Source organism: Copidosoma floridanum, unplaced genomic scaffold (genome assembly GCF_036245765.1).
Source record: "Copidosoma floridanum isolate Cflo_tuat_1 unplaced genomic scaffold, Cflo_Japanese_pri ptg000027l, whole genome shotgun sequence".
Taxonomy (NCBI): Eukaryota; Metazoa; Arthropoda; class Insecta; order Hymenoptera; family Encyrtidae; genus Copidosoma; species Copidosoma floridanum.
The window spans coordinates 140,689-157,982 of record NW_028321904.1 but is presented as its reverse complement, the minus strand read 5'-3'; the positions used below and the strand labels follow the sequence as shown (position 1 = coordinate 157,982).

At 33.2% G+C, this 17,294-nt stretch overlaps 1 protein-coding gene across 1 annotated transcript in view; it reads right to left on the bottom strand.

The window, feature by feature from the left end:
• Frl (formin-like protein) overlaps positions 1 to 17,294 on the bottom strand; it is a 285,761-nt gene that overhangs the window by 165,522 nt on the left and 102,945 nt on the right. The window contains exons 9-11 of the mRNA XM_089595744.1: positions 13,433 to 13,668; positions 12,975 to 13,242; positions 12,689 to 12,816 (exon numbers count right to left, since the gene is read on the bottom strand). Of these exons, the coding sequence (XP_089451870.1) occupies positions 12,689 to 12,816; positions 12,975 to 13,242; positions 13,433 to 13,668 (632 nt within the window). The remainder of the gene's footprint in view (positions 1 to 12,688; positions 12,817 to 12,974; positions 13,243 to 13,432; positions 13,669 to 17,294) is intronic.

Below are 17,294 nucleotides of genomic sequence, written 5' to 3'. Positions count from 1 at the left end.
TGACCGCAGCAGGGGCGCTTTTAAACAGCTAGCGCAAAGGCGGTTCGCACGACCAATCGGCTCGTTTCTTTAAGTTCAATTACCAATCGAGCTCTTTTTGCTGATGCCGCCGCCACCGCTACTGCTTGTTAAACTCACAGCCACAATCACTTCCTAAATAAATTTTCCTGAAAGTTTTGTTACTACAGTCATTCGTAAAACTACCTTTAAGACAATTTTATTTTTTAAGGTTAAAGAATGTGATAATGTGAATTTCTTGGAATATTTGTTTTTATATTATTTTTTTTTTTTTTTTTAAGTTTGTATCCACTTTTTTTGGGTCATGGGAAACTTTTAAAGAAACATATTTTTAATTTTTTTTCCTCAAATGATATGAATGGCAAAAGAGTTTAATTTACTTGGTTTCGGACAAATCTTATAAGCTAGTTGTTGAAAAGTTTACCGTTAAAAGAAAAATGATCCAAGTAAAGGCCACAGTCGTACTTTAGACAAGTGTGCATTCCTCTTTCCTTTCCTCTGTTATTATACTGTAAATTGATTGAGTCATCACAATGCAAAAAGCATCCGTAGACTTACGGCTCAGTCGCGTCTTTTTAACCACATGAATAACTTGCATCTGAAGTTGCAAATCTCCTTTTTCCGTAAACTGGTTTGGAAGTTTTTGTTTCAGGTTGTGTTATTACGTCATGAAAAGCTGTTCGCCGTACAGCATTATTTGACAAGGTGATTTCTGATACATCCGATGTAATCAATTCGTGAACTGTGTCAAAATTTATCTTTTGACTGTTGATATAATTTAATCCAATACCCTTTACTTTGCAAACATGCTCTTCGTCGCCATTAGGTTTTTTATATTTGTACGCGTAAAACTTTGGTTCACCAGATATAAACGATGTTATGTATGTACCAATACCTTTATCGGACAATTCGTCCGTAAGATGGCCAAGTGCTGTACCAAGAGGTAAATCAGACTCTTCTTCTTGACTCATGTAAAAAACAGAATCCATGCCATAATATAATGAACGCGGCCGTTAATACGTATAAGTAGCTTAACAATTTCAACAGAGCTGGAGCCGTAACAAAAGCAGCTATAACTACGCTAGTTGACGCAGTTGGTGATAAAACCGCCGTTGTACAAATCCAGTTCACGTACAACGTATCATCGTTTACAGCCAAAATACCGTTAACATCTATTTCTGTACTGGTAAGCAATTCCATCAATCTTTCAGCGATCGTTACGCCTTCTGTTTTTTTTTAATTCTTGCGTTGGCCAAATTTACCCCACAAAGAATTTAGACACAATTAAGCAACAGATTTTGATCCAGCATTAAAAGTTATTTCACTTTAATTGAAGTTTAATCCTTCAGTCTCTCGTATTTCATGAATGTACGTATCCTTCATTTGTGAGACATTCGGGAGAAAAACCAGAGGCCTGTATTTTTTGCTTTAAAAACTCGTCAACGTAATTAGCAAATAAATCTCTTTCTTTAGTCACTTGATTGAATTGTGTTATTCTATTCTGCCATATTTCATAAATATTTTTCACTACATAACCTACTTGAACAGCCATCTTGACTTCGTCAGATATCTATGTACCCTTCACATTACGGTCATTCGCATCTTTGTGCGTTCTTGAATCATATTTCCGATACTTTATTTGTCCTACATATATCAATGGGTGACCAACAGGAAAGTTACCACGTTTGCATATTTACGGGTACAACGAGCAGACGTCAACGTACTTAATTTTTTCTATGTTCTTGCATTCGTACTTTTTAACTGTATTTCCAGTACTTCCTCCGAAAAACGTATCACGTAGGTTGAGGCGCTTTTGTCTCCAATAACCTTCGTTTTCTTGAATAAAATGTCGAAAGTCCTCGTTGTCACGAATTTCTTCATTAAAAAGATGTTCCCACTTTTCGATCAGCTGGCAATTGCACGCCACAATTTTTTTACTGATGTCACAGGTTCTCTCGTATCTTTCGTCTATTGTATCGACAGTTGTTAAAGAAAAATCTCTATTTATTCTAAAACATCGTGGACAACCATGCCAGAAACAGCTGTATAACTGTAACACAATACCACGATGATTATCCACACCAATTTGTGGAGCGTAATAACCATTAACAACGATACTTTCCAGTCATCGTTTCTCTTTGCATCCTCCAGCATGTTCGATGAGTTGATCGAGAACATGCTTCTCCATCCAATACCGCCACTTCAGCGCTACTTTAGAGTGATTGTTTACTTATCTGTAACCTCTTATTGGTATCATACCAATTTGGTTTTTCCTTCAAAAATTTTTCTTGTAGACACGCATACATGTCGAGGCTATTGTCGTACATTCAATAAAAGGATCCACTAGGAATTTTGCGAAATTTTTTCGATAAGCCAAGGAAGACAATCTTAAAATTTATATGTCTTGTTTACAGTATTTAACGACTTCTTGTTGAAAACCAAATATATAATTGTTGGCTGCTTGTTCGTTGTACCATTTCAAAAAATTTTCTCTTTCTTGTGCAGACATACTATCAGGCGAATATGCATCTAATGGTGGTAGAGGATCTACATATGATTTATTTTCGGGTGTATTGAAAAAATGTGGGAAAAAGCCCTTTGCAATACTAGTCAGACTATGAGCTTTGGGTAGACTACTCGAAGACATGTGAATATAATTAAGACGATCGATAAATTTTATCTTCATAAATTCCATCATAATAATTGTAGACCCATTCATAATGATAAATATCACTCGATAGCTGTGTGTTCCAACGATATACTCAAAAATAAATTGTGCGTCAAATCCTTGGCCGTTGTAGGCTATACAGACAACTCGCTGAAAATGTTTTTGATGATCTGGTGCGAAATTTATTAATTGTTTTTTGGAGGAATTCGAAAAGTATATTTGTGTATTCCACAGTGGTCGTGTCTCATTGAAACTGACTCTTGTTCCAAATCGATAAACTTGTTCCACGATGCATAAATTTACTACATAAATTTTTGTTTGTTTGTGTTTTAAACTGTAGTGTCTCAAAGTCAAAGTACAGTACTACGAACGGCGCTTTGGTATCAGAGGTCTTAATGAGCTGTATATAACAGAGATGATTGATATGTAAGCATTCTTTACACGTATTGCAAAAAGAAATTCCACAAGTGTGTATTTGTTTTTTGTTTGTTCGTACAATTTTACAACATATTCGACAAACTTTTATTTTTTTGCAAATAGTGGATGACTTGTTTAAGGATCCTTTATCCAAGTGATTTTTAAAAGAGTTATTAATGAACGATTGATTGCATGAGTCACATTTTTTAGAGTTGCCCGTTATTTCACACTGTGGTGATAGGAAACATTTGTAACATTTATTAGAGCATCTATGCTAGAATAGATAGAGCGTAGAGGATCATTTATTATGATCTTCTACGCTCCAAAAGCTTTTATTACAAAGTATACAGTAATCCGTACTTCCACTCACACCTATCAAATTGAAAATCATTTTGAAATGTTGATTTTCGTAATACATTAATCATAGTGTGTTACTTACACTTCCGTGTGTATCTACGACAATACGTGTACCATTGTACAAGGGGGGATAACCACGACCAAAATTTCGCAAAGATTATACAACAATGGCTGTTCCAAGAGTGGCAAAAAATAATTAAAAATCACGAATTTTATTAAAACCGCATCCCGTCTCTGGTACTCTGACCCTCATCTCTTTAACTAAATCATTAGCTGCTTTTTTGCGTCGGCCGGTAGTCACGTCTAATAAGGTTCCAATATTGATGCATCTTATCTGTACGTGTTTGCCTCCTGATAACGTAAGTATAGGCTGCTGCCAAGAATCTCAGAAGGCAGAGGTTGTCATAATTTTTAAAAGTTAATATAGATTGTTTCTTTACTGTATCTTTGGTTAATCGTGCACGGCTACGTCATCTAGTACCATTTACGATTACACAACATGTAATAGACAGTGTATCGTCAATTTCAAAGTCGTTAGAACTTTGCACAGCACCAAACAACACTTCCCACAAATCTTCGACACGAAAATCGTGTACCAGTCTAAATGATAACCATAAAAGTCCGTGATTGAATCTTTCTGAATTTATTGTTACACTAATCAAGTCGTTGGGCTCACTTCGACCAATAAGCTGTCTATGCAAATCATTCATACACTTTTCTAACCAGGTATATACATTAACGCTTGGCGGTGGTCTTGACAAGCGCCCACGTACCTCTCGTCCTTCATAGTTGCAGCTACGATAACATTTAATAACCTTAGACTCGAGAATAAAGAGTGGACGCTCTTATTCTCCGTGCTGTAAATGAAATGTGATAATTATACTTAATTTTATGTAGCGTACCAGTATCGCTGCTGCTAATGGTGTCAGTACTGATGTTGCTATTAGTATTACTACCACTACTGCTACTACTCGTACTGGTAGTAGAATCATTACTATTTTTTACATCTAAAAAAAAATTTTTTAAACATGATTATAAGATGAAAAATGTAAGTATTTTTGTTACTTACCATCATCTCTGACATCTTTATGTACAGTTTTGGTGACTCTGCTCGTCAACAGTTTTTGTTCATCTACTAAAAATTAAACGGAGTTACGATCAATTATTATTTAAATAAAATACATCGTATACTCTATTCACCTTTTTCTCTCGTAGCTGCATTGACGCATTGCATTATTAGTTTATCTCTGGATGTATCGTCATGCATACGTTTTCTTTCTAAGTTCTGTAAAAAGTACTTTTATAAAGAAAAAAAATGAACGTAAGAAATAATTTATACGGATAAAAATTAAAAAAACTTGCAGTTAACATCGCATTCAATCTTTTGCTAGGGGGTCCTTATTGTCGACTCTTCGTTTGACTGCTTTCACTATTTCAAAAACCACTGTGTTGTTAAAACGACTGCATTTAAACGCATCACTAATCGTTTTTATTCGACAATTTAGTACAAGAAAGTACAACTTTTTAACTAACAAATTCATCGATAACGATTCTAAATCGTAATTCCACTCACTACCACACATTGTACGAATGTGCGGTTCGTAAACATTCGCAACACGTAACAAACACCTAACAACGCTAATGAAATACGTTTTGGTAATACCCTCCATAACGATTAATATTATACGAAGAGAAAGAAAATACTGTGGACTAGCAGCTTGCAGACTATCTTATTTATACCACGTCTGTATGACGAATGACAAATCCACCGAGAATCATTTTTTATATTTTATATACTCGATAAAAAAGAAAAACTGAAGATTTTGTATTCCATACGAATAATCAAATACCTTACATAGCAATTTTACACAGTGTATGTCATACAGGCGTACACGAGCGTGTATGTAACTTGAGGCTCCTGAGTCGCATTCTACATCACACGATATTTATTAAAAATAAAACTACGACTTTTTGCAAATTTTTGCATTTTATTCGAATGTCTTACTCGATAGAATTGTCCATCTCTACACAAACAGCGGTCTCTCATTACTTTTATCTATGTGTACTTGCACAGTGTGTATTTTACAGTCGTGTGCACGCGCGCTTTACTCTGGAGGATTTAAGTAATCATAGGCGGCGGAGGGGAAGGGGTAGTCCTTCCCACTCCCTCATAAGTAAGCGACAGCACAGCGGCTCGTTCGGAAACCCTCACCAGGTGGTAGGGGTTTGTTGGGACGGGCCGCTGTGTCGCAATAACTACGTATGTACAAGGGAGAAAAAGACCTACTTTATCTATTAGTGACGGCTAGAGAAGCAGTCAAAAAGAAATATCAATTATTGAAATTTGGAAAAGACAAGGTTGAAAAAATTCTCAATAAGACTTTTAAACCTATTACTCATCTTTTTTAGAAAATTATTACTCAAACGAGGACAAACAGAAACCATTCTGTAAATCAAAATGAGCCGCTAATCATAAAACAAATAAAAAAAGAAAAATACAGTGAAGATAAAATGATGTTTGAGTCTGCTATTAGTCAAAGTCATAATGATGCAATGAATTACCATTCAACCTCTTGACAATGTGTATTTACAGATAGTTGATGAAAATCGAAGAGATTTATTAGATTTGGTTTACTGTGGTGGATTATACAAGTTTGGTAATTAATCGATAAATTTTAAAAATAATTAAATAAAGATAGGTGAGTTGAGCTTTGCTATGAGTGATGGATTGATAGAGCTACTTGTGAAAAAACTTTATGATGAATATTGCATGACTCAAGATGACTTAAAAAAATATTACATGAGTTTGAATACTTCAAATGCCAACAAAATAGACTACAACAAAAAAAAACATGTCAGGACGCATAATAGTAATAAATTTAATGAAATTATAGCTCCAATGTTTGATCTAATTGCTAGCAAAAAAAGTGTATCGTTGTTATCTTACTTTAAAATAGCTAAAACAATGCAAGAGCCAGTATATTATGTGTACTGGGACGATTCAGATGAGTTGGCCGATTGCCTTTGATTACTCATAGCAGAAAGATCTGCGAGAAATTCTAGTCATAACAATGAGATAATATCGATTATCGAAGAGTTGCGTGAAGCTGAGTATTAACACTAAATTTATAGCAAAGTCGAATGCATCAAAACCTTCTTAGGATTGTAAATAAGCAATCATCGTCAAATAAATTTATCTAAATACTATTTGAGCACGCGGTGGCTCGGTCGGCTAGGTCGTGGATTGGTACGCGGGAGACCGTGGTTCGATTCCCGGTCAGTGCGACATTTTCGGGCAAGTACCTCTGTAATTTTTCACATGTGCTTTTTCACCACGCAATGCTCCTCGAGGAGGGTTTAGGCGACCTTCTCGCAGCAAAATTGCCTAATTTCCCCCTACCCCCCTCCTAGTAATGGGAGGCCTCCCATCCCTTTCCTTGTCCCTTTCCCAAGTGCTAAGTGCCCATAGTAGTGCCCTTATTAAAGGAGCCGGACGTAGAGCACTATAATATAAAAAAAAAAAAAATCTATATACTATTTATTTTTTTACATCATTTATACATCATTTAGGCGTAAGAAAATTTCAGTGAATAGTCTACACTTTTAACAAACAGTTCCATTTTTTTAATTGTATCTTACAATGAACTAAAAAAAGATTTATTACTTTTCTTATTGGTGATGATGATACAGAATCAACTATAATTTTATGACCTTCATGTGCATTCACTGCTTGATGATCATAAAAAAGTTGTGAAACGGTCTTTTGAAGATTTAAAGACGCTTGCAATTTCCGTTTGTCTTGTGATGATAACTTTACAGATGGTCTACAGTTATAAGCATCCTTAATAGTCGCACTACTTATTATTACATAAAAAAATCTTTGAAAAAATTGCAAAGACTACATAGGCGAAAATATTTTAGGACGTTTGCGAATAATGAATCAAAATCCAGAGATGGAATTTACACCAAACGTGTATAATGAAGCATTGATATTGATCGAAGACATATGTTCGCCAATCGTTAACAAGAGATTTTCTTAATTGGGTATGTGTGCACCAAATCAGCCTGCAAATGACACTTTCGATTAAGATTTGCAACGCAAAATTGAAATCGATGTCCATAATTTGGATACAATCGTTGAAACAGGAGTTATGCATCTAAAGGTGCGTTATACGCAAGAGCAAATCAATGATTTCAAAATTTTTACCTTGAGAAAATATGTGACAGAAGTTTCCTCGGGACTTGAAACCACGATCTTCTGCACATAATCTGAGGCCCTTACCCACAATCCTATAAGCGGTTCCGATAGTAGAAACTTGATTATGGCTTGTTATAGTATGATTCGTAACTTACTTTTAATGTAAATATTTATGTACTATTAATTAATCAATTTGGTTTAATTTATAAATAAATTATTTATTTATGAAAGTAAATTTTTTAGTTGAATAATTTTTTTTAACTTAGAATTAAGTATATTTTAGCAGAGCAGATTTCGCTCGATGTATTAATTAATATTCATTTATTTATCATTTATTTGTTACTTTTACAATAAATGAATAAAATATGATACAATTTAAAATTTTTTTCGAAATTTTTATTATATTTAATAAATATATTATATAATTTTTCTTGCGTTCCATTCTTTCATAATTTTTTCATTCGTGATTAAGGTGACTTTTTGACTTTAGGATGCTCATCACAATTAACGGGGGAAAGTTCGAAGAGGTAACAGGACCGCAAATATATGCAACAACACTGCCAATTATTTTTTTTGTATTGGTGTATTTACATACACACTTTAACGCATACTTGGACACTTCTTTCTCGTGTTACTTAAAAAAAAATTGTGGATACATTTAAAAATTAAATGGGTTTCTTTAAAAGTAATCTTTCATACAAAAAAGAGAAAAAAGAATTCGGAGATATCTACAGATCATATAAACGCAATTTTACATAATTTTTCCATGAGATTACACGTTAAATTTTGATTTTTTTTCAATTAAACATATAAAATAAGGTTCAGTTAAACGAACTGAAATTATTTGAGGGTATTACGTATGCTATTTGAATGTATATTAGATGTTTGTATGGTATTCGTAAAAAAAAAAAAAAAAATACCTTACGTGCGATGAACGTCATAAAGGGATATTCACTGGCATGTAATACTCTATTGATGAAAGTGGTACCACAGAATGATTTTTGTTAACCTTTTAGATACAATTATATTTTTGGTGTTAAACATGTATTTTGCCATGATACGATGTTAATCATCATTTGTTTATTAACTATCAAAATATTTATTAAAAATCACACCCAATGAACGTAGGTATACTCATTTCAACGATAATTGCACCACCTTTGTGCACAATATCGTTTCATAGAAGGTATTTACGTTTACAATTATTGTCAGCCGTATAATTTTCTAAAAGTATAACTTTATGCTTCGGTACCCAAGCATCTACTGTCCACTGGTTTTTTTTACTTTTATTTGCAGTAGCCTGTAACTACTGCCCTGTTCAATAGTTGTAATTTACATATAGCTTGATCGAAGTCTTCTTACGCGCTTCCAATTGCTTTTGAAGCTAATGCTATAATTATAATGGACGGTGTGATTTATGAAAACATTTTTTTAAACTTCGTCAGTCTAAAAGCGTTATGTAAACATGTATATATTATAAGCCAATGTAAGACACTGACATATAGTGTCAGTCCCAAGTCATAGTAACAAAAAGTCATAGATTTTGATGGTTGAAACAACAAATTCGTGAAAAATAGTATAAAAAATTAGGGAAGAAAGAAAGAAAAAGCGATGAGAAAAAGCATAATTTTTGGACGTATAAATTGACAATTGATGTTCCTCACTACTGTGTTTCAAACAGATTGAGAAATGGTAGAAAAAAGAGAATACATCGAAATCAAGAGGATAGTACAAAGATGTTTATTTTTGCAGTTTGAGTTTTAAGACATATGAAACAGACATTTATCTATGGAGCTATACATAATATATAATATACAGGAGATTAAAAAGAAAGGAATAGGTGAAATAAAAATTGTAGAATTTTCAAGACGATGAGCTATAGACAACAAAAATATATTTTTAATAGAGACATGAATAAAAATAAAAAGATGGAGGAGTCAGAGGAGATGTACTCAGAAAGATAAGAACCAAAGTATCAATGTTAAATAGTCAGTTATTTCATACAAATATTAAGAAATTAGTTTGTGATATTACACAATGACTAAAAAATATACTTAAAGTATGGATCAAGTATAAGAGACATACAGGAATAGTATGAAAAAAGCACAATTCATATTATCCTATTCAAAGTAACATTGAAAAATCTGACGCGTACTTTTTTCTATACGGACTGTCGATGAGCACATACAAGAATATAATCATGGTGCAAAAAGCATACAAGTTATTATGTAACAATTAAAAAATATAACTATGAGATAGACAGACGAGTTTACTTAGTGTCAGTGATTTCAGTAAAGCAGTCGTCACAATTCAAATAAAGTTATAGTAGCAGTAAAACAAACTTTAAATATTACAGCTATTAAAACACAGCGATAAATTAAAATAATATTGATCTAGGAAAATGGTTTGGAGTCAAAGATGAAAAAAACTACTTGTATGTAAAACCCTAAGTGATTCAACTATATTAAAAGCTTCGAAAAATTTCTAGTATTTAACCGAACACCGGATCAAAAATTTTTTTCATTATTCTTGAGGCGCCAACACGATTCGCATTACAGAAATTAGTAAAAATATTTTGTAATATGTACATAAACTATATTTTCGTTGAATTTAATATGAAACTAAATTGCTTCTTTGTTATTACATGACGTTTGCTCAATTAGAACACAATTAATTTGCTTGAATTTATATGTAATGAAAATGAGAAAAGTTTGCACAATTTTTTAACAAAAATGCTTTTAGAATAATCTTCTAATTAAGTAAGTTATTATTACAGTGACAATCCGATATCATTTATTGCTTTCAAAAATTATACAGGTATAAGAGAAACTTCTATTCAATCAAGAATTATTTTAAAAAAATCAATTAACAAGAAAAAAAGCTCACGGATTGTTGGTGTGGGACCTAATCTTGCGTATATGATTGCGTGGGACTAAATCTTGCGTGTGTGCTTGGAGATGTTGAGAACTATAAAAAAAAGAGAACACCGTCTACACCACTCAGCTGGCACTGGGGCTACCACTCAGTTGATATATTAGACAACTGGGGTTTTACCATCCACTCGCCTTAATCAATTCGAGAACGAGTTGAATAGCTTCGTGGCTTAGACGGGATGTCTACTCACACTCTTGAAACAACGAGGCCTGATGTCGCAAAAAGTCCCAAGGCTCCTCAGGTCACCGGGAGAAACCTCCTGTTCGCTTGTAGAATTAAAAAAAAAGACTCCTCTCGCCTTTTACCTCCGTACCCCCGAAAATCGGACCTCGCAACTCTTCCCCCGAAAATATATTGCGCAAAAGTGTTATAGACAGACACCGCGTCGAGCCGCCTGAACTGTTTTCCCTTAAAAATCGCCTTTCCAAAAATCAACAAAAGTAGGAGCGCTACAATATGTATGTGTATAAAGATTCTAACGTATACTTATAAGTAAAACCTTGCAAGATGTTGCTTTCGTCCTATTTCATTTACAATCGAAAGTATCCAAAGGAGGGCAGTTGTTTTTTATTGTATTTGCAAGTCAAGTATTTCAAAATAGTTACAACTGAGTATAGCGAAGTTGGAAATCAAGCCAAGGTTAATTAAACTTTAACTCTTGTTGAGAATATTAACAAAATTATAAAACAAAACGGAAATACCAATCAAGATGGTATAATACTATAAATATTTAAAGCTTACTATTTTTCTTAAAACAATAAACATATGTATTGTTTAGTTTTTGTTTCAATGTTTCTAATTTTCATCTAATAGTTGGGAATTTTTTTTTATCCATGAGTAGATAAGTGTCTAATTAGAATGTGAGTTGAAAACTACAATCGATATTGATCGTTGATTAGGTTTAAAAATATCTTTAATCTCTGTTCAAAAAATGTTAAAATGTCGATTATTCATTTCAAATGAATGTATTAAAATTGATGTGAATTTCATCAACTTATATTTAAAAATTAGTCAGTAAAGTGAGTTATAAAATCAACTATTAATGTAGTATTGAGGAGCTTATGTAAATATTTACATTTAGAAAATATTTTAATAAATGAATAAAACAAGAAAAATAATTTTCCGCCCTCGGGTGGTTTTGGGAGGCTCGTTCGGAACTCGTTCGAAAAGTCTCCTTTACGAACCTCGTTACGTCCCTCGCCTTCGGCTCGGGCCGCAAACCTCTTGGTTCACAAACAAAGACTTTTCAAACTTGTAGGAAAACTACCATTTTATTTCTCACTTCAACTAATACGTTACAGAACGTCACACAAAATAACGTATACATACTCTTTTGAATGAATGTATTCACCTACCGCTGGACATTTACTAGCTGGGTGGTAATAAAACTAACACTATAGTATTTTTCAATTACTACCCCCATTTACTAACGAATTTACTGACTGCATCAGCAAGATTGCCATTTCAAGTAGTAAAATTCACACTTTTGCTGTAAAAGTACTACATTTCTTACTATGGGCCCAAAGTGCAACTACCGCTTTGCGCCCTCGGGTCACACTTTGCGCCAACAGGCAAAAAAGTTTTTTGCGTTCTCCGGGCTTAAAGTATTTTTCTGCCCTAGGGTCCAAAGTGATTTACCAGGCGCAAAGAGTGCCCACGGGCACAAAATTACACTTTGTGCCCTCGGTAAGAAAAACATTATACGCGACTCGGGTACCAACATACAACAATTGCGCCCTTCAGGCGCTCATGTTTGTACTTTGTGTCCTAGTGACGTAATGTACCATTAAAGACAGGTCACTTTTTTACCTTCATTGACTCTAGTAATAGTAAACTGATAGTTTTTATAGTGTATTTAAATCTATTATTTTTTCAAACAATAAAAAACGATAATTATACTAACTACTTGTGACATTATTACCACAGTAAATGAGGGCTTGTTTTAGCAAATAAAGAAATATTAATAAGCATTCCGTAATACTATATTCTTATAGTAGCAGCCACCTACTAGTATTATGACTGCTAGACGAATGTCAGTATGATCGTTTTATATGGTATAAAACTTTTTTTAAATAAGTTAAGAAAGAACTTTTTACCTCTTGTTCCGTCGGTACTATTTTTTGCAGTAACTCCACGTTTTCCAATGACAAAACTTTTAGATCCAATGCATTAACAGCAGCAATTATTTTGTCTACAGGCATTCCCATTTTTCTCCGAGAGATTGCTACAAACGTGATTAAAAGTTTTTTAGATTTAAAGTAGTTGAGAAAGCAAAAATGACACTTGAGTCATCGATATTCTTATGTAGGTTTATCTAAACTTGATAAATACTAAATGTTTTCAAGATAATAAAGTAAATAATGATAAAAATAAATTGCCAACCAATATTGCGTAATCTTGTATGCTCCAGAAGAGAAACATTTTCTGGCCTCTTGAATCTTTTGCTAGGGAATCTCTGCAGGCCATCGATTGTATTTGTATCACTCAAAAACTGCGACCCAATACCGATTTTAAACCTTTCTTCAAAGTCCGTGAAGTCAATGTAATTGTGTAGACGGTCTTCGTCTAATTCATTAAAAATAGTCCCTCGTACCTGATTTGGCTTCAAGGCTATCCAATTCAATGTGGGTAACTTGTACTTTGTTTGTATCTAAAAAAACAATGTTTGGTTCGTATATTAGAGCACGATGGAGCCCACGATAAATTATCATAGAAAGAAAAATAAGAAAATGAATGAATATCAAGTGCACAAACAAAAGCAGAAGTAAATGTATTTATAAAAGAAAAATCACATGAAAGTAATTGTAATAGTTTTCAATGGTTATCGACTCGCTGGTTACCTTTCGTTTGATGGTCATCGCACCATTAGGTGCCACTAACATGCCAGCAATGGGTGGAGGAACAGGTACAGCTGGCGATGGTCTGCCGTCTTCAAGAAAAACAGGCAGTGGTGGCGGACATGGCGGGGGCGGTGGTGGAGGTGACGGCAATGGAGTTGCTGGTATCGTTGATATTATGGCTTCAGATTGGATCAACGTTGTAATGGCAGAGGGCTGCACCGGTGGTTTGTCCGAGACTGGAAAGCTCCAAAAATCAGTCCATTATGAATAACATTTGAGTAAATTATCATCAGATAGTTTATTCAGTAATTTCTTATTAGTATTAGTATTATTAAGACTCTAACAGGCTTTTTACGTATTCTACATTCTTAATCTCTACCTTTTCATATTTTTTTTCCCCAAACTACAAATCTTTCGTGCGGGCCCCTTGTAAAGTTCCCCTCAGACGACTTGGTCATCTATCCAACTGGGTACTATTTACAGGGCGCAGCGATTGTCTCAAGCACACCTCGGCTATTCTCAAGTTTAATGGAAATATAATTCCCAATAAGCCATCTTAACTCGCTGTACCAAACTTTTTATAACCGACAGTGACTTTATAAAATCAGCTGGCCAGGTGATGGCTTCTTTCGAAAAGAAAGCCCATGGAGTTCCAGAAGTCACCAGGAAAATTGACCATTTGTTTTAAAAATCAGATAAAAAGTGTTTCTACATCCTCTATACTTGTCCCATCGAAAAAAAAATCTTGATGATTTTCGATGAGATTCAACGCCACAACCCCTTGAGCATCTCTGGCTAAGAGGCTAGCACGCTAACCACTAAGCCCTCGACGGTCTTCAGTAAATTCTTATTATTTTATGCATTCAGTTCTTATTTTATATCAAGTAATTACAGTACAATGAACACTTTTTAAACTGCTATTATTTTCTTAATCAAACAGAAATTAAATTTAAAAAACGTGCACTTTTTTAAAGTGAGCATGTATAGTTACTAAAATTATGAGAACAATTTTACAGTGCAGTAATATGCAAAATGGTAATTTAGAATCTCAAGCATTGATAAGCAAAATAAAATAAATTTTTAATTTTTAATGTAAGCCAACCTGCTGTAAAATTATAAAATTCACTAAGTTTACTCATAATGTTTAACTTTCATACTAGTTAGTAAGCAATTTTTACTCCCCTCTTCCCTTTTACCTGGTTACCTGGCAATCGCTGGGGGACAAGTAAGCTTAACGTATTACTTTTTATTTATTTTTTTTTAATAAAGAACACAGCATGTTGTTTTAAAAAAATGAAAACAAAAATCTAATAAATACTACTAAAAGAATTTTTAATATATCTAATTAAAAATTTTCTTGACACACGAACAACAATTTCTATAAATTATTGGCTTCTAGGCATTATGGTTGTTAAGACAAAACTTATTAACACACGAATTAGCCAAACTACGGGTACCTGACTTATAAATAAGCGCCTTTTTTTTACTACTTTACTAAAAAAAGTGTGGGGTGATCTTAATTTTATCTATTTATTTCCTAACCTGGACGGTATTTGTGAATACTCATACTTTCACCTTTTTTAAAGCATATTTCGTATACCTTACAACCAATTCTCGTTCACCCTATATATATCATTTATTACTGAATAGCCGTTTAGCAAACAAAATCTTTTAGTAAAAACCCTTTTTTTTGTGTGTATTTTCACCCTATTTTAAATTTACTTTAATATTTATCAATATTAACAAATGTGAGCATAGTATATTATATGTGAATTTTCAGTTAATGAACTCTATAAGATCGAAATCATTTTAACAACTATAAATTAAAAAACTCAAACATAATGGGTATAACAAGATTACTTCATCATGTATTTTTTGAGTATACGATCTCAAACATGGATCATTTCCACATTGCTTAAAACTTTCTTACACTTCTTCTAGCAAACTGTATCAATATTGCAGACCCATAATAAGTAAGCGCGCAAAGAGCAAGTATCCGTTGTGGTCATCTATGACTAAGATCACTAGTGCGCCGTACTCATAAGTTCAGCTGATAGTTAAGTATAAAACGAGTTTAATTTATTTTCTTTAATTTTTCTCTTTTTCTAATATTTCGATGCATGTGTACAATAAGGTGTTGTATACAGTTGTCCACAATGTAATATATGTGAGTTTGTAGTTAATATACCCCATGAAATTGATACATTTATAACAACTTTACATTTGAAAACCCTTATAATATAAATTAAATGTTTGCACCCAATGATTTTTTCACATCGTTGAACGTTTTTTTTTCTCACAATTTCTTTTTACTACTACAATGCTTAAAACTATTCTTACTTCAACAATGACCTTTTTAGCAACTACATTGACCTCGAGTTTTTAAGTAAACAGACTGAAAATTATATCTTGCATATCACTCAAATTATTAGGACCTGTTACAATAAATTTTTTTTCTACTTTTTTAAGCTTCTAGATAAATACTTGAATTATTCTCTCTCGTACTTTCATCAAACAAAATTCATAAAAATTTGTTGTATCATGCCTACCGTAGTCATTGCAGCCCTGCGATCAAAGAGCTGTTTATGTCTCTCTTCTTTCGAAACTCTACGATGAATTTATCTACCTCACTAGTCTTCTCTGTTCATTTTTTTATGTGTTATCTTGGCTTTATTAATTTTTTTATCCTTCTAACTGTATGATTATTAAAATTAATCTGACTAATTTATTCCGTATTTTTTTGTACTTTCTTTTAACTTTTTCACGTCATTTTTACCACCCTATTTCTGCGATATTACTTTCGTAACTTTGTTATCAAGTGTTGTCTGACCTTTGTCATTGCCCTCTTAATTTTTCTTACATGCATCCCCTGGATTTCAGTACTCTACCAGAAAGATTTTCTGCAGTTTTTATACTGATTAAATCATTTATCGGAATAATTCATTATTTACTATGAAGTTGCTAAAAACTTACAATCTTTATGAAATGTTTCAGTTTTGTTAGACAAAAAGTCAGTTATTATCATAACGTTATTTATTCACCTAACCTGACACTACGACTTAAAATTACTATCCTCATTTTAAAGACACAGTGTTAAAAAATACAGAATAACGCTATTTATGTGCTCTTTATATATATGTATTTAGAAATGATTTATCGTTGCCCTTAGGCTCAGACATGGCTTTCTTCTACACAAGGATAGTATTTATTAGCCATCGGTGGAAACGTGAGTTATGACCAGATGTCCATACGTATAAACACGTATAAACACCAGGACCAATTCAATCACACCTATGATCACGTTGACAAAGCGTTAGAAACACAGTTAATCGACCTTTGAGAATCAACAGCCCAGGCGTGACGGCAAGACTTGAACGGTCACCTATCCAAGTACTAACCACGCCAAATGCTCCTTAACCTCAGAGATTGACGGAACTGTAACTCTACCATTGCGCCACCGCGAGCACTGCTCTTTATAGATTATGTGTGCTCTACATTCTATTATAACATATGGTTCAATCGTAATATGACTTTTTAAACCAACTACACTTTTTTTATGTAGTAATTTATAAAATCGATACTTTTTACACGATATTGGTATGATAGTAAAATTTTTTTTGTAAATTTACCAGGGAACTGTAAAAATTCACTATATGAAACCATGTACAATCACCACTGAATAAGTAAAACCACAAAAATTTAGTGAGTTTTGCAAAATTTTTGTGATTTAACAACATTTAATATTGGGAATACATGCGACCAATATTGAATGTAGTTGATTTACATGTGAGGTTGTAATTTATTTTACAAGCGACGTAGTAATTATAACACCTTGCAATAACAAGTTTTCATGTCATAAGAG